Genomic DNA, 25,049 nt, shown 5'->3' with positions numbered 1-25,049 from the left:
GAAGTGGTAGACAGGATGGGCGCCCACCACTCGGCCACCCGCATGGCACTTTTAGTCTGTTTGTGAGAACGACTATAAGAAAGAAGATAAGCAACAGAAATAATCTGGTCATGAGAGAGGGCTGCAGTAGGGTGGTGTGAGAGTGTCTGGTGTCCCATTTACAGTGGTGGTCCATGTTGGCCCCTCCCAACCCTGTCTTCTTTTAGCAGATATTTTTTTTTTTAAAGACTTTATTTATTTATTCGACAGAGAGAGAGACAGCCAGCAAGAGAGGGAACACAAGCAGGGGGAGTGGGAGAGGAAGAAGCAGCCTCCCAGCAGAGGAGCCTGACGTGGGGCTCCATCCCAGGACTCTGGGATCACGCCCTGAGCTGAAGGCAGACGCTCAACCGCTGTGCCACCCAGGCGCCCCTTAGCAGATATTTTTTAAGAGCCTTTTGCTAACTTGAAATAAAATCACAGAATACGCTTTGCACATAGAATTCCATAAGTTTATTTCAGTATGTCCATACACAGCACAGAGACAGGCGGACGTTACAGGAGAGTCAGAGCTGGGGACTGAGCATGTTCATCCGAGAGAGGGCCCCCGAAGTCCTCCCTTACAAGTAGTATAGAAAAGTGACAAGGGGAAGTTATGTGACTGACCTTGGGGTCCTGTCAGAATGAGGCAGAAACACAGTAGCTTAAAAGAAGAAGAAGATAATAATTTCCATGACTTAAATTTCTCATTGTACTTTGGATTATAAGATGGCGAAAAGAGGAATATTTTAATATAATCATTTAATGAGACTGGTTGAGATGTCCCTTATTTCATGTATCACCAGCTTAATAACATTTGATTCCTGGTCTGGTAGAAGGAGCCCCATCTCCTCTGTCACAGACGTGTGTGCGTGGGGTCAGCAGCTCACATACCAAACAAGCACTGCCTCCGTAATGTCATTTTCCAAAATGGTGAGCAACTCATCATAACATTCCAAAGATAGCAAAGTCAGTATTCCCTAAGTTACACAGAAGTTGTGTTCCTGGAAAATTCAGTGCAGAGCATACTTTGTGTTTTAAAAAAGACTTGGGTTCTAGAATCAGATTTCTTACCGACACGAATACACACCAGGACACTTGAAAGCCATTCAGAACATAGGACAGTTTTCGTTGTGAGGGAATTTCCTGTGCGTTATATCACATCTCACAGCCCTGGTCGCCATTTATATCTCTCATTATTCAGCCAACCAAAAACAACCCTCTGGGGCATGATTCTGCCCCGGAAAGACTAGAGTGCATCCGATCAAGACGAGCTCATGATGAGAAATTAGGTCCAAGAGGCAGGCAGAGGACAGGCCAGGTGGGCGTTTGCTTCCTTTTGCTGGCATCGTACCTGTTGAAGCAGGGGGCTGTCAGACCTGACTTACACTGTAAAGTACCTCCCTGGCTTCCAGGTAGGACAGGCACAGATCAAGGGAAATAGCTGCAGGGTTGATGCTTAACAGGATACCGTGGTGATTGCGCTGGTAGCTGACAGGGTGGAAGGAAAACGCACAGACTCCGGGTGTGGAGCTGGGCTGGGTCTGGGAGAGGAAAGAGAGTAGCCGGTGATAATGCCTCCATTTTTTGGCTCAGGAACAGGGTTGGCTGGCTGGTGATGCCTCTTGCTGCACTGGGGAGGCTTGGAGGAGGAGCAGGTGTTAAGGGCAGATCCTGTGACTGTGCTGTTCACAGTCTGTCCCCGACGTCCATGTGGGGGTGTCATGTCGGTGGTTGGGTATATGTCCCAGTTCAGGGCTGGAGACGGTACTTGCACGATGGGGCTGGGTGGTATTTGCTGGGCCACCGCGGCTCAGGAGAAGGATGGGGCCCAGTACAGAGTCCTGTGGCCCTTGATCATTTAGAGATGGAGTAGAGGAGAAGCCAAAGGAACTGTGGAAGACAGTCAGAGAGGTAGGAGGGAGCACCACGTGGGCAGACGGCACAGAGGCGGAGAGAGGAGAGTGGGCAAGGGGCTGTGCTGCCTGCTGCTTGGATGTCTTAGAACGGGAAAGTGGAGGGCTGCCTCTGGGCTCCCGTCTGAAGGCCTCACGGAGCACACCTGTGGCTGAAAGCAAAACTATAAAAATGTGCTGATGTGAANAGGAAGCTTGCTTTTTTTTTTTTTTTTTTTTTTTTTAAGGTTTTATTTATTTGAGAGAGAGAATGCATGAGCTCAAGCCGGGGGGAGGGACAGAGGGAGAAGCAAACTCCCCACCAAGCAGGGAGCCCTACACGAGGCTCGATCCCAGGACCCCAGGATTGTGACCTGAGTGGAAGGCAGACGCTTCACCGACTGAGCCACCCAGGTGCCCCTATGAGTCACTTTATGAACCGTAATTCCAGCTCAGTCCCAGTGGCAGAATCTGGGCTGAGTGGAACCCTTGGTGGGAGAGGCCAATCCTCATGACATTGTAAGAGAAAGAGGCTATAATTGGGGTAATTTTTGTGAATAAATGTGTAGGAATCATCACAGCAAAGTGATCATTGTCATGAAATGCTAGAAGGATAGGGGACAAATGGGCATTTTTTTTTTCGTCTTCTTAAGAAAAGAGTTGATTCTAGTTGGAGCAATGAAGAGTCTCTTGGCATGTCTTCTTGGGAAGGGTCCTTTGGACACCTACCAACTCCCTAGCCCCGTTACACTCAGAGACTTGCTTTAGTTCAGGGTGCACTGGGAGTGCGCACGCACCCCTCTCTCCATGGGAACGGGAGCAGGTTTCACATGTGGTTCCCCCCGAGGCCAGTGAGTGAGTCAAGTCCAGGACTTTCTTCTGCTTCCTTCCTTCTCTGGGACCTGTGACTCACCCGTCCAGCCCTGACAGGTGGAGTGCTCCTGCTTGGCCATCAGGAGCACAGAGAGCAGGCACATTCTTCACCTGGCGGTTCCAGGACTGCTGCTAAGGAGGAGAAACCCCACTGCGGGCTGATGGACGAGCAGCCTCTGCCCCAGACGCAGTGATCAGCAGGAGGTCCTCGGGGCAGTGGGATGGGGTGGGCACCGCGAGAGAGCCACGCAGTACCTGACAGGAGGCTTTATCTGGGGTCCCAAGTGGTTGCCTTTTCTCTCCCAAGCCCACACATCTGGCCGACTTCAATCAAGTGCAGACCATTCAGTATTCGAACAGCGAAGACAAGGACAGGAAGGGGATGCTGCAGCTGAAAATCGCCGGCGCCCCCGAGGTAAGGATGCCGTTTTTGTGGGTCGTCGGAATCCCGCTTTCTCGTCTGTGGTGAGGTTCTGTTTCCAGTAGTAATGAGACGTGCCCCCAAGAGTAGAGCAGGTGACAGATGGTAAAGTCGGTCAGGAGCACTCTTGTCGACGGTTGAAGATCTTGTGAACTACCGCGAACACACAGGTACCTCCCGTGAGCGGCGTCATTTCCCAGAGTGCTGTGCATGGCGGTCCCTGGGCCGGGTCCCCTGCTAGCCGTACCTCTGCTGCTGCAGCTTCTGCCGGGGGGTCGCCCACTGCTCTGACGCTTAGCACGGGAGCCAGGAGGGACACGGTCATCCTCAGAACCCAGCGAAAGAAGTTCTTTGAGATACTTTGTCCCCGTTGTACAGCTGAGGAAGCCGAGCGCCGCCCAGAGCCCGCGTTTTTAATCCGCATGCGCGTGGCCCAGTCAGGATAGGGCATCATCTGGCCAGTACTGCATCAGGTGGCCCTCTCTGAGAGACAGGCAGAGAACGCTCACGTGTGGAGCAGTTGGAAGGCCTGCTGGCCCGGGTGACTGTGCTTGCGGCCCACAGGACCCCTGTCGTCTGCTCTGCGCGGTGCACGGGGCGCTTTGCTGGCGGCAGCCTTTTCTCAGATGGGGTTTATCTGCCACGCTCCTCACTTGTTCTTTCTGCCTTGGGAGTGGTGACATTTCTGAGGCTCTAGGAAGTGCATTTGATTCTCAGAGGTGAATAAATGAAACCGTAAAATATGGAAACTACTGCCAGTTAAAATTTCCCGACAGCATCTCCGTAACAGTCTCGCTCAGCATCACCACTGTCAGAACTCCGCCCCCGCCCCGTCCCCTGGAACATGTAGTTCGGCGCAGGGCAGGTGTGGTGTTCTTGGACCAGGAGAGTGAGGAATACTGCTCGGGTTAGGGCATCCCTGTGTCTGGAAGGAAAATAGACCTCCGATCATCTCCCAGATAATCTTTAATGATAAATCTTTAGGAAGTTTATCAAATTTGTAGGTTTAATGGTGAAAAAAGTGATTTCTGACCTCTTAGGCAAAATGTGCTGTGCATGCTAAAAATAATGAGATTTTTAGTAACTTTCTTTAATGCTAGAAAAATTATGATGGATAATTGATAAAAATTTACTCTATGTTTAATTTCTAAAATAGGCCATACTTGAAAATACTGATTCTTTAAATTCTTCCCTTAATTAGATGTGCCTGAGGGGCCGACACTCTGAAGGGAAATATTTTTTTTTGCCTCCTTTAGTTCTAGAAAATGAATCTCAGTTTAAGTGATTTTTCTGTTTTTGTCTGGGTCGCCTTCTGTCACATATTCTAGGAATAACGTCCTTAAATATCAAACTTCCTTTTTCACGCCAACCTTGTGACAAATCTGTGTCGCTGTCACTCTTCTCTGTTTCCAAGTGTATCTAGAGATCTGACGTCATAGCGCAGCTGCCCCTTTGATGATTGCAAAGAACAATAACGCCTCTCTCTTGGTCTTTTCCCCTTTTAGCCTCTGACAGTGACAGCGCCGTCCCTAACCATCGCCGAGAATATGGCTGACTTGATAGATGGGTACTGCCGGCTGGTGAACGGGGCCTCACAGTCTTTTATCATCAGACCCCAGAAAGGTGAGGTCCTGCTTCTGCTTGAGCAGCCCCACTGGGAGCTGGTAGGCGCGCGCACCCCAATAGCCTCTGCTTCTTCTTTCAGATGACTCTGAGGACCAAACGAGTAATTCGGCCCAGTATATCTGTATTCTTGGTTTCCCGGAGAAGTGGGGCAATGCGCAGCCTGTGAGCCGGGTTTGAATAGAAGAGCTCTGGGGAACCAGTGTTGGTGTTCAGGCTGCTGGGTTCGGGCAACACACTGGAGTGCTTTCTAGGCTGCTGTCAGTGTTTGTAGATAAACTTTTGGGATTATGTTCTGGATTGTTTTATTTTTTTTCAGGTATCCTTTGTAACTCATGTCAAATAAACTATCTTTCTGGTTTTTCTTATAGATCTCAAAAGCTTAGAGCAAAGAACAATATTAGTTCTAAGGCTTGCTGTAAAATCCATGATTAAAATGAATAATTGTCCTAGAAACAAGGCTGTTATCACTTCAGAAGTGATGTGGGGTTCTTGCAAGGCAGTAAGAAGTGTTGTTTCAGAAGGTTTGGATTTCTGAAATAGTCACAGAATGTTCCAGCAGGATAATAGCATAGTGGTAGCAGGAAAAATCTGGGCTTTAGCAATGTATCCGTTTGTATATTCAAATCGCAAGTCCTCTGTGCTGCCATCTGTAAATTGCTTGACCTTTCTGTGCCTCGGTTCTCTATCTATAACACACAATGAGTGGCACCTATCTTTGGTTTCTGGAGGATGAATGACTTCATCAATGTAGAAGGCTTGGAACTGTGTCTGGCAGATGCATTGGCCATAAATGTTAGCGTTGTTCCCGTGGCTGCTGCTAGCTGCAGTGCGATCCTGACATACTATGAGAACCTGGACTCTGACCGTCCTCATCTATAAAGAATGACACCTGCTTTAGGTGTGGTAGGTGGGTCCACAGGGGGGCCCACAAAGCAGCCACCTCTGTGGAAGGTAGACACAAGTTCCCTTGCAGCACTCACCTCCGTGACCGGGACCATCACAGAAAAGTAGGGCTGAGGGGCCAAGTGCTGTGTGTCCAGGTACGTGGCCCGGAGAGGAGATAGGAAAGTAGACGATGAAGTCCTGAACTCCTGGTAAAGACCCAGCAGAAAGCCCGGCCTGCCAGCCACCCAGTGCCCTGTGCTGTCAGAGCAGTTGGAGGGAGCATCAGGGTGGGGGCAGTGTGAAGCAAAGGAATCATTGGAACCTTTGTGTAAAAGTTAGTGTCATGATGTGCTCTGAATACAACAGCTAAAGCCACAGCCAGAAGGCCAGTACGTATGTGGATCCTGGGAGACGACTCATCTGGTAAAAATCTTTATGACGCCATGATCACACCAGTAAAACCTATTAATTTTTTTCTAATAGAGTGTATATTTAGATTTATAGTAGTTTTCTTTGTATGAAGTATAGAAATGAAGTTGCTTTAGAAAGGTCTAAAAGCCTACTCTGTTAAAACTCGTACAGACATAAACTCTAGATTTTTCATTTTGTGGTTTAAGCAGAGGTAACGTACCTTGCAAATATTATTTAAATGTTTTGGGAAAATTCCTTTCCGTGAAGATAGTATTTTGTGACATTGTTCAATGTGACATATTGCCTGTCTTCTTTTTAGTAAATAATTTTTAAAATTTTATCCTAATTTACCAAATGTTCTTTATCAGTTTGCACACACACAAAAATAACATTCAGACATTAAGCATTAAATAAGCCAGCCGTTCCGTGTTTGAAGCTCAACACCTTCCTGCTTTGGTTTTTAATTGGCTTTTTTTTCTCCTTAGGGGTAAACATTTTGATATCACATCTTGTGAACTGAGATGCGTTAAGTTCTTCATGCGTATGACAAGAGCACAAGTGAAAACGCTTCTCATAAAATCCTAGTAGGGCTGGCTCTTAGCAGTTTTACGTTGTCTTTACAGAATGTGATACTAGACTCGATAATTTACCTTATTCTCAATCCTCGCGTGTTCATTTATTTCACAACTATTTTATAATGGATACGTAAAGTGAAGATGTACTGCCTAATGGAAATAATACTTTAAATCAAACATTTTTAATGGATTATAGTAAAAAATATATGTGGACAGGAGTACATGAGCATTTTTTAATTTAGATTTTTTTGAAATTTCTAATAAATTTAGAACATGTTTCTGCAATCCAGTGCCCCATTTTCCTGGCAGCATGCTTTTAGTAACACTTCTCTGTGCACCCATGTGTCTCCTCTAGATTGTAAGCCGTTTAATGGTGAACAGCGTGTCCATGTTGACATGCATAACACAGACACTGTCCTAAGTGATCTGTAGGTTATACTTGTGAGCTGTGGGCGTGCTCAGACGCACTTGCTTAGTTCTGTGATTCACCACAGTTACTCTGCACTTACAAAGTGTGGGTGGAAAACATAATTAGAGCCACAAGCAAGATATCCTGAACCGAGTTCCATCAGAGCTGCTAAATGTCCTTGGCCCTTGTTGTAGGGCATTAGCTAGCCTATGCCTTACCCACAAGAAAGCTCAGTGGCAGTTTTTCAATTTTAGTAAAATTCTCCTCAGAGGAAAGAATGATGCAAATTAACACAGGGTCATAATTTCCTCATTCCTCAGAAGATTTCCTGTATGCGGGATGATGATAAGCCTGTACCTGGGAGGGAGGGGATGCGTGCTTCTAAGATGTCACGACCCAGAGTGTAGCAAGAACAGAATTGACAGGGTTGGTTTTGTAAACATGAAAGCACTTCTGTTAGTAAAAGAAACACTTTTTAAAGCTGAGATACAGGAGGGAAAACATCTGTGACACAGACAACAAAGAGTTACAATCTCTTTCTCGTGTGTTCTTCCAGCTCATTAAGACAAGCCAGTATGAAAATAGGCTCCTTGTAGAGGAGTGGACCCGCAGACGTGCAGTAAGCATTGGACACCAGCAGCGACAGATGCATTTTCTGGTTTTAGTTTGGTGATGTGACTCATCTTCCATTTCATCCTTGGCAGGGCTTGGAAGATGTGCTCTCACACTTAGTTGGTGTCCGTGTAAGTTGTTGGAGGCCAGTGTAGCGGTGGCACCCCGCCCGTTGTCCACCTCCGAGAAATCCTCTTGCAGAATCACACAGACACGGGATGTTCACTCTGCAGTGTTTGTGGTAGCTCCAGACCAGAAACAGCCTAAGCGGCCACACGGTGGGAACCAATCCCTACCTCATAGATACTCCACAGCTGTGAAAAACCATGAGGGGGCGCTGTTTTCGTGCTAAAAGCCTACACATGCGCGTGCGCACACACATAAATGTAGCCAAACCTGTGTGTGTGTGTGTGTGTGTGTTCGCCGGTGTAAGAGGAGCCTGGAAATCTGGGCAGCTAAGTGACTGACTGTGGACAGGGAGTACTCCCAGGGAGGCGGAGTTGTGTCGAAGCTGGGGAGGAGCCTTCAGCGTTTCCACTCCTTTCTACATACTGCACCTTTATGATTCAGATTTGTTACAGGGAATCTGCACTGTTTAATTTAAAAAACAGGTAAAAACTTTTATTCAAAAATTAAAAGTCAAATACAAAGATTAATACAAAGATACACCCTTATTCCTAAAGGATTTATTCCACGGAATAAGATAACTACATTGGGAATGACACAAGAAGTTGTACGTTAGGCATTCAGCTTATAAATTTAAAGGAATGTTAAAAATTAACACCCAGAACCAGGCATTTTAGTTGGAGAGTACTGGGTTTTTATAACACTGCTGCTACTAGTGTGTGATGCCGTTTTACTCAGTCATCTGTAACTTGCTTCCTGAAAGTGTACCCTCAAGGTCCTTCCGTTGTTAATCAGCTCATTTACAGCCTTCTTTCTGCTCCTGCCCAGCTGCTTAGGAAGTCTATTAACCAAGTGTTTATGAACTGGTCTCTTTTTCTCTCCAAGGAAGGAGACACTGCAACAAAGAGTGCAGACAGCTAGTGGCCACACTGATGGGTCACGGGCAAGGCCATTACTAACGGACAGTGGTGGGTGTAGTTGGAGCGTTCATGGGTGGTCAACTAATGATAGGATTTTCTCGTAACTCCACATTTGGTTACTTTGCTTGAAACGTGGATGTCAGAAAGTCAGAGTGAGGCAGTGCGGATGGAACTGTGGCAGTGTACTGGGTACCACCCGGTAGTTGTCTGCATTCTGCGCTACTCATGCCTCACCACTGTCCCTGCAAACCAGACAGTCCGATTTCTGTTTTGTACGTACATAAACAATTGTTCAGGAAGAGTCACTCACGTGGGGTCCAAGGCTTGTTCGGTCCTTCATTTACCAAGCGGTGGTCTGAGAACCTTCTGAGCGCAGGGTGCCGTACTGTGAGAGACACCTGCGCAGGTCAAGTGCGCCCTTCAGGTGCTCTGATGCGTGGACGGGCCCTTGGAGTGAGGCAGAAGCACAGCACGCCTTCCCGAGCCGGCTGAGGTGCTGCAGACGGGCTCCCTGGGGCGCAGATTGGGCTTGAGTGGGGCTTTTTCTTTTTTAAGAGCATTAGATTATTTATTTATTTTTAAATTCTAGGTAGTTAACATACAGCGCAATATTGGTTTCTGGAGTAGCATTCAGTGATCCATCACTTACATACAATACCTAGTGCTCATCACAAGCGCCCCCCCCTTAATACCCATCATCCATCTGGCCCGTCCCCCACCGGATTGAGCTTTGAGAAATTGAGGAACGGTATTTCTACCAGAAGGAAGAGCATCTTTCAAGGACTGGAGTGTGTGAAGGCAGCATGATGTGTTCAGGGAAATATGCAGTCACCCAGGACCGGGGAACAGTAGAGAACAAGACTGGGGAGACAGGACAAAGGTAACTTCTGGGGGTGGAGAGCTCTTGGGGCTGAGTTCTAGGGCAAGTGCAAGGAGCAGAACTGTAGACAGCAATTGTGACTGCACTGTGGACACTAATGCGCTGCCTGGGAGGGCATCAGAGAGATGGGGGTAGGTGGGCAGACACCCCGAAGATGGAGATAGGGCGGTGTTGTGTGCTTTGTGGGTTAAGCAGATGTGCTTAAATTTCAGCTTAAAAGCCATCCAGAGGGTCGCCTCTCGGGCTCCGGTCAGTAGAGCATGGGACTCTTAATCTCAGGGTTATGAGTTCAGGTCCCACATTGAGTGTAGACATTACTTAAAAATAAAATCTTAAAAAAAAAAAAAAAAAGCCAATGGAGACACTCCAAGTTGGAATGACTTGATGAGTGTGTATTGGGGGGAAGATTATCCTGGTAGTAACTTAGCTCAGGGATGGAGTAGGAGAGAAGATTAGTTAGGTGCCTGTTAGATTTATACAGATAGAAGACATTGAGCTGGGGGTTCCGTGCTTCCTGCTTCACAGAAGGAGGGTGGGGAGAGAGCGTCTCCGCCAACCACCAAACGAAGTCCCATGCTTCACTGTGACGAGACCGAGAGCGGCAGGAGCCAGGGCCAGGAGCGACGCACCCACCCCCGGCACGGGGGTGGGGCGGGGGGGGAGGTGACCCCCCGGCATGTGCTGCAGGCTGCTTCCTGGGCTGCTCTGGGGCGTCAGTCCCTCCGCCTCCGCGCAGCCCGAAGATCAGTTTTCCTTGTGTTTGTGTTTCCTAGACAGGTTTTGGTATTGCTACTACTGCGCATTTTTAGCAGAGGACGACATGGCCAGTCTTTTGGTGCAAAGGAATGTTGACTTTGCGCATAAGAGATCCTTCATCTTTCAGGGTCTCCTGGGAGGGATGCCTTTTCACCAGCTTAGCACCTCAGGGCTTTGTTCTGATTGGGCAGTACCTTTTACGCAATGTGCACCTCCAGTCGGTTTATGTGTGTTGTAAATGTTGAAAATGAACCATGAAAGCCTAAGATACGCAGTGTAATAACTTCCTTATAAAGGGTTATTGCTAAATTCTGGACTAAGACTTACGCTTGTTTTCTGATTGCTATACATAATCTTGAAATAGGAGGGACCTCATCTCTCTCTCTTTCTCTCTCCAGAAGGCGAACGGGCTTTGCCGTCAATACCAAAGTAAGTGCTGTCTTGCGCATTTTGTTACTTAGTTGTGTCAGAAACTATCAAGCAGTCACCTGCCTTATTTTTCATTTGCCTGAATCATCAAATTCCTGTGTATACAACTAGGGAAGAAGAAAACAAGTATTGCCAGAAAGAAGTCAAATCAGTTGTAAATCGTGTTATGTATTTAGGTTTAACCAAAAGTTTCAAATGACTTTCCCCTTAAGTTCATTGAGCAGCTGGAGGACTGTCCCAGCGACAGTACCAGGGAGGCCTGTTGATGGTTTATACTCAGCACTCAACCTTTGTAAGAACCTGAGAATTGGTGCCATTCTGGCCATTTTACAAGTGACAAAAGTAAACATAAGTGATTTATGTTCATTTTTTAAGTTGTTAATGTCATGAATTTCATAGTAGATGTGTTGATCTAAAAGATTAAAAAGAATTGAGCAGTGATGCCAGAAGAACTTAGTAACTTCCCTGGGGTCAGCCAGCGTGTGAGGGACTGGGGACCAAATGAAAGTTAAAATTGGGAGATGTGGACACATCGGTAAGCAAGCATTACAGCCCAGTGCTGAGCGCTCCAGATCTCATGACACCTGCAGGCGCTGCTGCTGCTCTGTGGATAAAGGCTAGCATCCTTGGGCCAGCGGGCTGGCCCCCCACCACTGGCCCCCGCTGGCCCCTCTAGGCATGCTTTACCACCATTCATGTTGTTCTTCAGCTCTGTTGAACTTCCTTTAGTTACTGGAGTAAACGGTCCTTTCTTTACCTGCAGGCCATTGTAAATGCTCTTTGCTCACAGGCCCCACTAGTCCTCCAGCCTCCCTAACCTTGCCTAGCCCTGCCCTTCTTTCTGGGCTCTAGAAACCTCCCACGATTGCCCAGTCCTGGAGAGCACCCTCGTGTGCTTCCCCATAACACCTTCTTACTTGCTGGAGGACTTATCACACTTAGCAAAATCACCTCTTTGCTTATCCGTGGCCCCGGGGCCTTGTGGACAGCCAGGGTTATGTGGCATCATAGACCCGGCCCGGGGAGTATCGCGTGCGGGAGGTGCACTGTAGCTGTGCGGGTGGGTGGAGGAGGGATGGGTCAAAGCAGCTTGCTTTCAGCCCTCAGGCAGTGTGTTTCACAAACTCAGTAATGTTTAATAGGTATTTATTAATGTCCCACATTAGGCCAGAAACTAATGCCCAGAATATCTTCAACTGTAGAAAATCTATAGGAGATGACTTTGAGATTGAAATATGCAGAATCGTAAACACAGATACAAAAGTGGGAGAAGACAGGAGTAGGTTAGAAGTGAAAACAGATGCTAGAAACACTGAGAAAGCAAACTTTAAAAGAGTGACATTGCCACAAATCACAGAGCAGCAGATGCTATGGTGGCTGTTGGTCGGAGAGCTGGCTGGTGAAATCCACGGGCTGGTTAGCAAGCTGATTTGCAGCAGCCCCCGGACACGCAGCGTGGGAGAGGAAGAGCCCACGGCGCAGGCAGCAGGGCGTGGAAGCCGACGGCCCGACCTGCCGTGGCGGTTCAGACAGTTGTCAGGAGTCACGTAGCTGCAGTGGAGGAGAAACCCGTGATTTGTCACACAGCAGCTGTGATTCAACTTCAAAGATCATTAGATCTCGGATACATAGAGAACTCAGTAAAAGGAACTCGGTCCCATGGCTTGATGCTGAGGTCACTGATCGTAGAGGCCCCACAGCTGTGTACTGAATCGTCCCCATTCCCGAGAAGGATCTGCTCTTCCGGTCCCGTGTTTCCCGGTGGAAAGTCTGTGTACTAGAACCATGTTCTGTTCCGCACTTCTGTAGTACATGCTTACATATGTGGAAGAGTTTTCTTCTATGAAAACGTCAGAGTCACTCTGGCATCTAAAGAGTCTGGGGCTCCTTTTCTTTCTCTGTGCTTTGTGCTTTCCAAAAATGTAAAACTGAACTGTGCTTCTATTTTTTAAATGTCACTAAGACTTTTGGCCAAAATTTTATTTTACGTAGGTAAATACGTAAAACACACCTGTTGTTGGGACATTTTATGAAACAACCAGAAATATTAAGCTTACGTTTTTTTAAAGTCTGTAAATAATAAAAGTAGGTGTTCATGTCCTGCTTTTTTACATGCTCTAAATTTAAGAAGGACCAGTTACACTCCAGTTTTTCAGATTACGTTTTAGAGTGCAATTTCAACTCCAGGCGTTTCTTTTCCTTCTACTTTATAAATGTGGAGCCATCCCTTACAGGCTAACATTGCAGTGTAGAATTTTATCTGACCCACGCACCCACCAGGTGGCGAGTGGTGGGGTAGGGCTGAAGCCGCTGTCATCACTGGCTCTCTCTGAGCAGCTCAGCGCTCCTCCAGTTGCCTGTTGTAATTCCCGACTTGTAAAAGAGTGGAGCAGTCTGGTTATTTTAAGTGCCTCAGGCAGCGCTTAATCTTATAAAAATCACCCTCGGAGGTGTGTGGTCTCCATGGGAAATGGCCTGGTCCTGACTGTGGCACCCTTTTTGTCAGCATGGCACTCACAGCTTTGCTCCTCTCTGTTTCAGGCTGGCCAACAGCGAGAAGCAAGGCGTGCGGACACACGCGGTCTCCGTATCAGGTGAGAGGCTCCACCCGGAAAGCCCCAGACAGAGCTGCCGAGCAGAAATGTTCATGTGCTGTAGGAGTGGGCTCTTTATTGTGATTGCTCTTTCTAGAATAGCTTAGAAAGCTAAGCAGTCTGACTACCCAAAGCTCCATCATTTTAACGTCATTAAATAGGTTTAAATATGGCTCACAGATTTGCTTTAGAGGAGATGTGTATGTGTAATTCCGGATTACTTCCAAGACTGTATAGAATTCCGAGTTATTTTTCAATTGTAATGTCACGTTGATCATATTTAGAGTGAACCTTTTTACTTTTGAACTTGGCATTATAATTTGTCTTTGCAACTTAGAATGTAACAGTATATATTTTGTGTATTTATTGTTTTGAGTTCAGGAAATGCAATATGTTTTTCAGTGGTTTCTGTCTTTCACAATTAACATCAAGTGGTGGATGAATATTGCTCTTTTAAGAGATACAGAGAAGATACTGGCACAAGCAGTATGTTTATTATTTTTGCTGGTGTCATGAGTATGGTGTGCTTTCCTTGGTGTGTTTTCAAAACATATGTGCCTTTTTCCCCCATTGAAAAATGTGGGAAATGGAAGAAAGCGGGAACAAGAAGCATCTTCTGTGGACCCAAATTTGGTGTCTTTTATACGTGCACACAGTTATGCATGTGCGTGCACACGTGAACACAATACACGGACATGCATACGTGTACACGTACATGTACATACATGCATACACGTATGCCTACAGTCCATTCTGAGCTCTGTGCTACGTTTCTACAACAGTAGCTTCCTAGTAACTCCAGTGTCTGATAATCTGACTCAAAAGAAACCTAATTCCTATTCATTTGATTTCCCTTGAGTTAATTTTTCCTGAAATTGAGCTTTGTGCTTTTGCCTAGTCGATGACTATATTCTTGCCTAGTGTTCCAGCATACAAATGTAATTGCTTATTTTTTATTGTGCACAAACACCCCACAAGCCCTCTCTCAGGAAGTGTCCGTGCCCATCTTTATATACTTGGCAAAGACTCTAGTGAAGAGCTGTGGCACAAGCATGTGTCAGGGCACTGCGGTCACTCCATGTTGAGCTGGAGAGCGTTTTGAGTACTCAAGCTCGGGCCCTTGGCCGGTGTCAGATGCCTGGTGGGTTGCCAGCACGTTCTAAAAGAATAATCTGTCCTGCTGGCATGCTGCCTTCACCGATGTGCTCTCCTAACCCAGCAGTGGTGCTGGAGCACCACGGGGTGCTTGGTGTTGGCACGTGTTGGGCCCGCCCCTTGTTCAGGCCGTGGTTCTGGGGCACAGGAGATGGGGCAGACATACACCAGGCCCTCGGGGAATTTGTGATCTAGCTGGAGAGACAAAAGCCACCCTGTGCTCAAGTGGTGAGCGTGGCGAAGGATTCTGTCTATGAGCAGGCCTGGGTCCAGAGGAGAGGAGGATGGCCAGCGCCCTGGGATGACCTGCAGCGTGCCATGTAGGACAGGTGAAAGTGGGGCCAGCTGTGCGCGACTCTCAGAGCTCCACGCCATCGTCCTGTAGGCTGCAAGCAGCTGCACAAGCGAGCCCCGGGGAGCGCCCCCGTGTAGGCCAGTGCACACCCCAGCCCCGCTGAACAGAGAGCAGAGGTGCCCTGTTAGGTGCGTCAGGACTCTGCAGCTCAGATGAGGTCCTCAGAGACCCTTCACATCTTGTTCCTTCTCCTGTTTTCCTAACCCCTTTGATCAGTGTCCTTACTGCTTCAGGCTTTGAACCTCAGGATTTTTAGCAGCTGATCATCTTTGAACATCCGGGTTTTACCTCTCCCTGCCACCCATCCTTTCCCATCCTGCCTTCACTCTTCTCCCTAGCTGTCCCATAGCCACAGGTTGGACCTCAGTCCTTTCTCCATGTTAATTAATTGAATTGCCATCATATGTATATAATTTAAATAGGCAGCTTTCTGGTCATTAGTAACTTTCAGTTATAATTTACAGTTAGACAAAGTTTAGGTTCCTTGGCCCAGCCCTCAGAGGTGCACACACACACACACACTGTTTTCCAGCCTCAGAGAGCAGGGACCTGTGCTCCTCCACCCACCTTCTCACAGTGGTCATTGAGCTTGCTTGAGCTGCCCTGTTGGCCGGGACGTTGTCACTGTCATGTGTCACAGTCTTCCCATTCTTACGGTGACACTGTCTCTTACGTGGTTTTCACTGTGGTCATTTACAGCTGCAGGTGAAGGAGAGCACTTCGTGTTCGGGGGATCCTTAGCAACAGCACCCATGGCTTCAGAGTCCCATGCACCCTTAGTTATCCCGCCTGCTGCTTGCTTACTCAGTGAATGGAGCTAACAGGTGTGGCGTACTTATGTCTTCCACAAAGACTATGAAACATAACATCTGGCCCACCAGGAGCCTGCCTCACACTTAATCCGGAAGCTGTTACGTTGATACCTAGAAAGCCAGTACTGTTTCTTTACCGAGCGGTCTGGAAACCTGCACCACGAGGTTGTGATTCTGGCCTCCTGAGGGAGAGATCCAGTGGCCCCAGTCCCTGCGGACTCTGCATCTGCTTCCCCCACAGTGAGCCCGCTCTCTTTCTCCAGGCTCCCGGGGGGAGGTTACAGTCCAGTGGCATGCCCCCCACGAGTGCATGCTCTTCTGTCACACTCCGTCTCATTGAACCCCTTGCGAGCCCTGCAAGATGACTGTTATTCCACTGTGACGTTTTGCACATTGCATTAATTCAGCCAGCAAGTACCGTGTACGGCTGTGTGCAGGCACTGCTCTGGGTGCTGGGGTAAGATAGTGAAAGCAAGGCCGGGTCCCTTCCTTTATGGAGTTGACAGTCTGTGGAAGAGACAGACCAGAGACACTGGATTAAAATCAAATAGGTAAACCGAGAGCAGTAAGGGGGAGGCTGCTGAAAATTATGGTCAAACGGCACCTGCCTGGCTTAGTCAGTGGAGTGCGCGACTCTTGATCTTGGGATCATGAGTTCGAGCCCCACGTTGGGAGTAGAGATTATGTAAATAAATAAAATTTTTAAAGAAATAATGAAGTTGTGGTCAAGAAAAGCATCTCTGAGCAGGTAACATGTGGGCAGGTAACTGAGTGAAGTGAGAGATGGAGCCATGCGGACAGGGAGACGCAGAGCCCTAGGCCCTGGAACAGGAGCTTAGAGAATGCGGGCAGCAGCCGAGGTCGCAGGGAACAGGGAGAGGGGCCAGGAGATGCAGCAGGCACAACAGTTAAGACTCAGGAGCTTGGCCAGGGCCACACACGCCAGGGAGGTGACAGGACTCTCTTTAGTGAGCATTCAGAATGGTTTCACGGCATTAAAACCTTCACGTGCTTTGGATGTGATCTTGTTCAAGCCCTACGACAGCCTTACAGGGCCTTTTTCATCCCTGTTTCACAGATCTGAGGAAGGAAATTCAGAAAGTAAACATTCTGTTAGTGTCACACCTGAAATTGATGGAGCTAGGATTGGAACTCGGTCATTATTGCTCCCTAGATGAGACTGTCTTTCAGTGCCAGTTCAGAGGAGTTTCCCTCGGGTACAGACGAAGAAGCACTTGGAAGGTGGAGAAAGTGGAACTTGCCTGACTGCCCTGTTTCTGAAAAGTTCTTACCTGGTCTTCAAGACAAGATTCAGATGTCACCACCTCCTAGAAGCATTCCCTGACTACTCCAGGACTCCTTCCTCAGAGTATTCTAGCCCACCGTCCGTCTTTCTGTTATGGAAAGTCTTTAGATGGATGTGATCATTTTAGAAATTGTCTTATTCACTAGATCACAGCCCCATCATCAGCAAAGACGTGTTCTGTTTGCTTATTGACTGGGACATCAGTACTTAGGAATTGTTTTTAAGTGAGTTGATGGATGCCTGAGCAAGGTGTGGAGACAGGCCAGGACCTAGGAATGCAGTTCCAGGAGTGGGAGCAGAAGGAAGAAAGGCAGGAACACTCTGAGCTCGCAGGGACGAGAGAGTCACTGGGCTCTCAGGTGATGGCATGTGAGCTCATCACTGTGAATTGTTTGGATGCTTTCTGTGGAGGTTTTGGGCAAAGGGCATGGACGCTTGCCAACAGGAAGAATGAGGGTCTAGATAACCGAAGACCGTTTTCAACTCTTGTTGGATCCCTGGTTGGGGAATAAAGCAGAATCCTGACTTTGAGAGAGGAGGTGCCAGGCACTCATTCATATTTTCTTGCAAAGTAAGTGTCAGTACTCAGTCATCTTCATTAAGATCACAGTTGAATTCCATGTTGAATTATGGAGAGTTTATCTTTGAAATCTAAACAAAGTTGCCCTATGAAAATAAATGTAACGTTGAGACATTTAAAGAATAACGGCACATTTCCCTGGGCACATTATTCTGAGGGCCTGAAGTAATTTCTTTTTAGCCTAATTCTTAACTTTTTAGGAAACATGCATATTATAGAGCTCAGTTAGAGCTCAGAACCAAGAGGCCAGTGCTGGCAGGAAGGGGGCTGTGAGTATGGTAGGGAGGGGGATGGCCTGCATTTGGGACAGGGCTTGAGCCTGTGTGTGTGTGTCTGTGTGTCTGTGTGTGTGTGTCTGTGTGTCTGTGTGTGTGTGTGTGTGTGTGTGTCTGTGTGTGTAAAGGCTCCAGGAACATGGTTATTTCCAAGGAAAGGCAGTGAATGAAGCTGAATTTTAAATGTTTTGAAGGCATGAACTCTGGTTTTTTGTTTGGTTGGTTTTTGTGTTTTAGGGGGGGTTTTGGGGGCTTGTTTTTTATAGCCAAGCCATAAAACCTTAGTATGACCAGAAGTACAGGGCCACATGTGGTGATGATGCCACCACATTATGAACAGGGTCCTCTCAAATGTTCCGAGTACATAAAATGGGATCAGAAATTGTAGAAGGTTTTTCTGTTTTTCTGTTTTTCTGTTTTTCTGTCTCTGCCGTGAAGACCAACGTAGTGACCTTTTTCTCTCAGTAGAAATGTTTGGTGTGATCGTTCCTGCTGAGCCCTATGTGATGGTACTTTTTCAGTATTGCAATTTAAAAATTTTTAACTTCATAGCATTCTTTGGTTTAGTTGTTTATCATGCATCATCCTTTCCTTTTCTACTTTTAGGTTTTTCAAGTTAGTGACTAGAAATTATTCTAAAGTATATTTAACAAGATGAATGTTATTTGCTTTCAGTTGATTCGTTATAAATTTCATAGTTCGCTTATATATGCAAAAACAGTTTGTAAACTATAAAGTTCTGTAAACTACAAAGTGGTATGTGCATAGTCCATAATAATTATGGTGCTTTTCCTCTTTTTCCCACGGCCTCTGAAATACTAGGTCTGTGACTTGTTGCTGTGTCACAGCCTTGTAAACATAAGAGGTATTTATACACGAACGAGGCCCAGAGACGATGCCAGGCATGTTCACGTGCGTTATCTTGTTTAAACCTCAGGACACTCTTCCTCGTGCTGTTTCCAATTTTACAGGTGGGGAAGTTAAGACTCAGAGTTGAGGTGGCTTGGCCCAGTTCACATAGTAAGGAACAGAAAGCCTGATTGAAACACACATCTTTACATCAGACCACACTGAATCGTTCAGAAGCTTAGTGACTTTCCTACGTGGAAGGGAGGACTGCTTTGGAAGAGTCTGAGTGTGGTTGCATTGTAGTTTATGTCTCCATTTGTCAAGAATTAGTACTGACTCATTTCTGACAGTCTTCTGCTAAAATTCAAAAGTCTGCCCTATACTCAGGTTTGAAAGAGTTTCTTTTGTCTGGTTTGCATGCTAGCTTCAGTTTGACAGTGCTGTGATTTATAGGGTAGTCTCTGTTGATTGCTGAAAGCTTGATTTTAACACTAGCTTTTAGGAATTTTTTTAAGTGCCCTAATTTAGAGTATTAGCACCTGGTATATGCAAAGTTAATTTTTGTAAATTAAGTGCTCTGTGACATAATTTAATCAAATTGATGCTGCTGATTATTTTTATGTGCATGAAGTGTAAAACAAGTTTTACTGACTTGTTCCTAGTACCTGGCTTACTAGAAATTCTTCTGATTTCAACGATCACGAATAGGTTTCTATAATTAGTCTCATGTCAGGAGAGACTTTTAGCCACTGAGAGGTTCGCAGTTGTGTCTCCCTGGATATGGTCAGTGGCTAAAGGTGCTATGCATGAATGGCCAGAGCACCCCACCATGCTGGCTTCCCTCCACCACCATTATTAGGGTCCTTTGAACTCCCTTTGCCTTTGCTGGGATTTGGGCTACTGAACCATCTGCCTCTCCTCTCTGGCTTCTAAAGGCATTGAGAAAAATACTCCAGTGTCACATGGGTACTGAAATATCTACGTCGTATGTTGTAAAGTAGTCTCCAGAGCTAAACTGGCTTCCTAGTGCTGAGCCTTGAGTTGGACTCGACCCCCCAGCTATAGCACGTGGAGGCCCGCTGTAGGGAGCAGTCTGAGACACTTCCCAGTGAGAAAAAGCCCACGTGAACAGCAGAGCAGTGAGTGCAACAGCAGACTAAACAGGGTATTCACTTTTCCACACTTACCAGGGCACATGCATCTGTTACCTTAGCCCTGTGCACCTGTTTCCAGAATGGAGAGTATGCCCACCTTCCCCCTAATCATGTCCACTGATAAGGGGCAATGCAGCACTTTAATCTGTTGAAGAAATTTTGTCACCTACACTGTTGTCCCCCACGCTCTGGGTCTGGCTGGAGACACCTCTGTGACACTGTGCTGAATGTGCTTCTCTTGGGCCCCTGCATTCCTGTATTTCCCATGCACTGCTCGTTAGGATCAAGGGAAGTTTGATCAGATTCAGGCTCAGTGATTCTTTTACAAGAATACACCACATCTGGCTGTCTCTCTTCATGACATGAAGACTGACTAGTAGATTTGGTTAGTGTGTGACCATCCGTTATAAAGTTCCTGTGAGCATTACACCTGATGGCCTTCGCAGCCATTGACTTGCGTGCCTGGATTCTATCAGGGGCTGCAGAGTGGCGACACGTGACTTCAGCCATGTCTTCATTTATTTAGCTGTTATACTTTAAAGACAGCTTTTCCTCATCAGCTATTCATTTACCCTGAGAAATGCTTCTTCCTGGAAAGACAAGAAAACTGCCTTGTTCATTCCCTTTATTTTCCAGTTTTTAAAATGATGAGTTGCCTCCCTGGCCAGATCTTGTTCTTCTGTGCTTTCCTTTTTTGAGCATCATTAAGAATTCATGGATTTTTGGCGTTATCCGGGGCAGGGGAACTCCCACAACTGACCCAGGTTGGATGATGGCTAGGGCAGTTTCCCCCACGCACATCGTCAGCCCTGGCCCCGTACCGTCTGAGCAAAGGAATGTGCCTGAGAGGTATGGTCACGGGGACTGCTGCTTTGCTTGTGTAGCTAAAGACGAGCAGGAAAGCGCTGATCCCCTCAGACTGACCCCAGGTGTGCCAGCTCCTTGAGAAGCACCATGTGTCATCTCCCGCCCTTCACCTGTGTGTAATCCACAGCGTCTCCTCTGAGCCTCTGCTCACCCCCCTACCCAGCACTGGCCCCTGCCCTGGGGGCGCCGCTGTCCCTCCGTCCTCATAGCCATGACCATGGCTTCCCGTCGGAGCCATTGCCCTACTCGGCCTGGAGGTAAACTTAGTATCCTTGGCTTCTTGTTACCCCTTCCGGACTGTCCTCCCTCAGAAACCCGTGTATCAGAACAAGACTGCATTCCTGGCTCACTGCCACCCCCAGGCACCCCTCAAAGTTCCAGGTGATTTCCATGCTCGTGGTGGAGGATTCTTCCAACCCCTGGCCCCTCAGAGTGGGGCTCTGGTCCTCTTCTTGTGTCCCTACAACAGAACTCTGCACAAGAGGCCTGTGTCGTCGCTCTGCTCCTGGAAATGGCCCCTTCCCGGCTTCCTGCCTGCCTGCCTCGCTGCTGCCAACCCTCTCTCCACAGTGGATGACCCCCGGTCTCAGTCTTCGGGCCTCTTCCCTGCCACCAGTCACCTCCTTGGGGACCTTACTGTGTTTCATGCCTTAATTATGCTGGTGACTCCCAAATTGTCATCTTAATCCCAGAAGCTTCCCTGAACTCAACTCTTGCAGCCAACTGCCTCTTCAGCTTGTCCACTCTGGGGACTCATGAGTATTTTACTGTGCTCGAAAGTGAACCCCTGGTGTCCCCACCAAGCATGCATCTCTCAGTCTCCCCTCTCAGTAAGTGGTGGCTCCTTCCTTTGGCTGATCAGACCAGGGTCTCCGGGCCTGTTCTGGTGCTGCGTTGCTTCTTCCTCTCTGTTCAGTCCATTGGCACATCCTAATGGGCTCAGTCCTCTCAATATATTCAGTCCAGCTTCACAGACTCTGTGCCTGGATTGTTGCAGTAGCATGGCAGTTCTCCCGCACCCTTTAACAGCCCCCCAGGAAACCTTTAAAAGCTAAGGCCAATCACATCACATCTTTCTCATGTGCATCCACCCCACGTCATTCAGAGCGTCAGCCAGAGCCCTGATGTGGGCTCCCAGGTGTGCGCCATCACTGGCAGCATTCCCCCTCTCCCCCTCACTCTTTCTTCACTCTGCCTGATGTCCCTGCTCCTGGGCAAGTGGCCCAGGCTCACCTCTGCAGAGCTGGGCCCGCTCAGCTGCGGTGTGTCTGCCCAGTTGTTTGTATCGCCCTCTCCCTCGGCCCCTCAAAGGCTTTTTGCAAGTGACTCCTTCCGTATTTGAAGTTGCAGCCGCACTGGAAAATATTCCCTGCCCACTTCAGCTCTGTTTTCCTCTGTGGCACTAGGTATTGACACACCAGGTAATTTACCTTCTTGTTTGTTGCTTTTGCCCCATACTAGAGCATGAGCTGAATAAGGTAGGAGTCGGGGGCCGGTCTCACTGCTGTAAGCCCGGCATCTGCACAGTGTGCCCCGCTCATGGTAGGTGTTCAACAAACGTAATCATCCTGAATAAAATAACACCCTAAATAAATGGGAAGAGTCCTCAGAGCGTTTTTATTTAAATGGGATAATCTTGATATTACTAAAGGAAAGTTATATTTCTAAAGAACTGTTTGCTTTTTAAGTCAATATAAAGAGTACTCAGGTCAGTTTAGAAATAAAATAAGCAGTAGAAAAATGGGACTAGCTTGCACTTACTCGATGGCTGCTCCATGCCAGGTGCCTAGGGAACCCCATGGGACCCTCTCCACAGCTCTCTGTGAAGGAAGCCTCTGTTGCTGCCTCATTTTACAAATAAATCAAGTTCGGTAACTTTTCCAAGGTCAAAGCATGAGTAAGGGAGCCAGCATCTCATTTCAAATATGTGTTCTTTGTATTTTTTATGTTTCCATAATTCCACACCTAGAGAATGAGTTTAAGAACAGTAAAATGAAGTCTCTCCTCTTCTTTACTCAGAGTCGCTGTTTCTATTTTGGCCCGCTTCTCTTCGCTCAGTTTTTCCCCCTGGAGCCTTTTGAAAGCACTTGCGGGCATGGTGTGCCTCTTTACTTACAAATGTTCCGATGTGTATTTCCTAAGACCAGAGACGTCCTCTTACACAGTCACAGTATAGTTATCGAAATCAGAAAACAGAGTCCTGACGCAATGCTGTCACCTTCCGTGCCATCCGGGTTCCTGCCACACCGTCACCTCGCGTGAAGCCCCTGCCCCTGCCCTCCTCCTCAGCCCCAGGTCGGGGCTCCATCCAGCCTGACAGCGCGCATTCAGGCTTCGTGCCAGGCCCCTGTTCCTAACTGACAAGCACAGGGAGCTGCACCCTGCTACGGCGGTGGAAGGTGAAGCACTCAGTAACGGGGTCGGGATCACAGCACGGCGTCCCAAGTATCAATACGTTGTATGTTTCCGTTTCTCTCGCTTCTGTTCCTAACATGTTGTTGCCGTCTGTAAGTCCCTGCCATCAGTTGATCCTGGCCCTGCTCTCCCTGGGCCGCTCCTGAAGTCCTTTCTCGAGGGGAGCCCATGGGATGCAATTAAATGTTGCATGTCTCCTGTGTCTTTTCTGTCCCGTGTTCTCACTGCTGTGTCTTCAGGAGCTACACGTCCCCTGCTTTGACTTCACCTGGACAGATGCCCACTGTTCCCGTTCCACACTGTGACTGTCACTTCTCTGTGCTGCTGTCCTGGCGGGCTGGGGTGCAGCCAGCGTTCAGGGCACAGACGACTGTCACAGTTTCCAGTGCCTGAGTGAGGCAGTGAGTGAGCAGATGATGCCAGGGTGTAGGGGGCTTTGCAGCCTGGGTATTCAGACATCGTTATCACTAGTTTTTATGTTAAAGTCATTCTTTTAGGGTGTACACTTAAGGTCTGTGAGTCTGTCTTTGTTGATGATTTGGGGAAAATTGCTCGTAAAACTCACAAATCAGGATCTGCTAGTTTCTGGCAATTTTTTCTTTATGGTTGAATGTCCACAGGATTCTCGAATTATTTGTTGGTCTTTGTTTTTTGTCCTGTTTCATTTTGTTTCAGTTTTGTTATTTGTAAAAATATCTGTAATATCTTCACTTGGCTGGCTCTGCAGAGCTGGGAGACTGGTGTGGCTGGCTAAAAGTTTCTATATCTAGTTCTAATCTTTGCTAAAAGAGGAATTTGTATTTTAAAATATTAGTATGTTTTTTAAAACTCAGGTCAATCAGAGTAAGAAATAAGGTGTGCCAGTAGTCAAATAAAAGCACCTCAATTTTGTATTTGCTTTTATAGAGCTGCCTTAAAATGTAACTTAAGTTTTCTTTTGTATTTTTGTATGAAATAATGTGTTTCTATTTTTCTCTTTCTTCCTCTTGCCTCTTTATAAAGGAGTCAGTCCCTGCCAACATAAAGTTAAGAAAGCTAGGCGCTTTCTCCCTTTGGTCTTCTGTTCCCATGAGCCTTCTCCTACGGGTACTGCACTCGCTCGCGCCAGCTCTCACTAACCGCCGCACCCCGGCAGTGAGCCTAACCGGACGCTTGTAGATTGTCCTGAGCAGAGTGGGCCTAACTGGGTGTCAGCGTGCGTGCTGTTTGCTGCTCAGCAGCTGTACGGGGGCGACGGTTCACGTGGCCCGTCTCGGGGCTGCTGTCCAAGAGAAGACTTTTTGTTTGCCTGTTTGCTGGTTTTTAAATGCATGACAGGGCGAGGCGTGGCTTCCTGGTTTCATGTGTGGGGCCAGCAGGTACCTCGTTTACACTGTGGGTTTCCCAAAGTAGCATGCAGCCGAGTGAAGGATGGTCGAGTGAGCCCCAGTCTGCTTTTCGTGCTTTGCTGGCAGGTACTCGGGGATGCTGCAGAGCGGAGGCAGCCAGGCCGCTTGGATCGTTTTCTGGAAAGCAAAGGTTATTTGTAATAATCAGAACAGGAATTTCTCCAAACACTGCATAAATTTAAATGGAAACTTGACTTGCTGTACAGCTTATGTGCTGGGCCTGGCCTGGGGCTCCGTGTAATAGGAGGCCACGGCTCCCTGGGGGAGGCTCGCCTTCCCCAGGCACAATGATGACTGCTGATCTTCATTTTAATCTGACAGGATGCAAATTCCCTTTGAGGGGGCACAGGCTATTGTTAGCATTTAACTGTGAGAGCCTATCAGATTGATTTTGCTCAGTATGGTAGAGACCAGCCTTACAGAACTGCCGTGGAACTTTGTATGACGTATGGACAGCTGGAAA

The 25,049-nt window shown here is 47.5% G+C and overlaps 1 protein-coding gene across 5 annotated transcripts in view; it reads left to right on the top strand.

The window, feature by feature from the left end:
• Nucleotides 1–25,049, top strand: part of PTK2 (protein tyrosine kinase 2) — a 159,294-nt gene that overhangs the window by 55,689 nt on the left and 78,556 nt on the right. For all 5 annotated transcript variants that reach the window (XM_034668666.1, XM_034668665.1, XM_034668664.1 and 2 more), the window contains exons 8-11: nucleotides 3,094–3,201; nucleotides 4,713–4,830; nucleotides 10,806–10,836; nucleotides 13,378–13,430. In XM_034668666.1, coding sequence (XP_034524557.1) covers nucleotides 3,094–3,201; nucleotides 4,713–4,830; nucleotides 10,806–10,836; nucleotides 13,378–13,430 — 310 coding nt within the window. The remainder of the gene's footprint in view (nucleotides 1–3,093; nucleotides 3,202–4,712; nucleotides 4,831–10,805; nucleotides 10,837–13,377; nucleotides 13,431–25,049) is intronic.

Source organism: Ailuropoda melanoleuca, chromosome 9 (assembly GCF_002007445.2).
Source record: "Ailuropoda melanoleuca isolate Jingjing chromosome 9, ASM200744v2, whole genome shotgun sequence".
Taxonomy (NCBI): Eukaryota; Metazoa; Chordata; class Mammalia; order Carnivora; family Ursidae; genus Ailuropoda; species Ailuropoda melanoleuca.
Note: the sequence above shows the minus strand (reverse complement) of the source record. Positions and strands in the feature narration are given on the sequence as shown.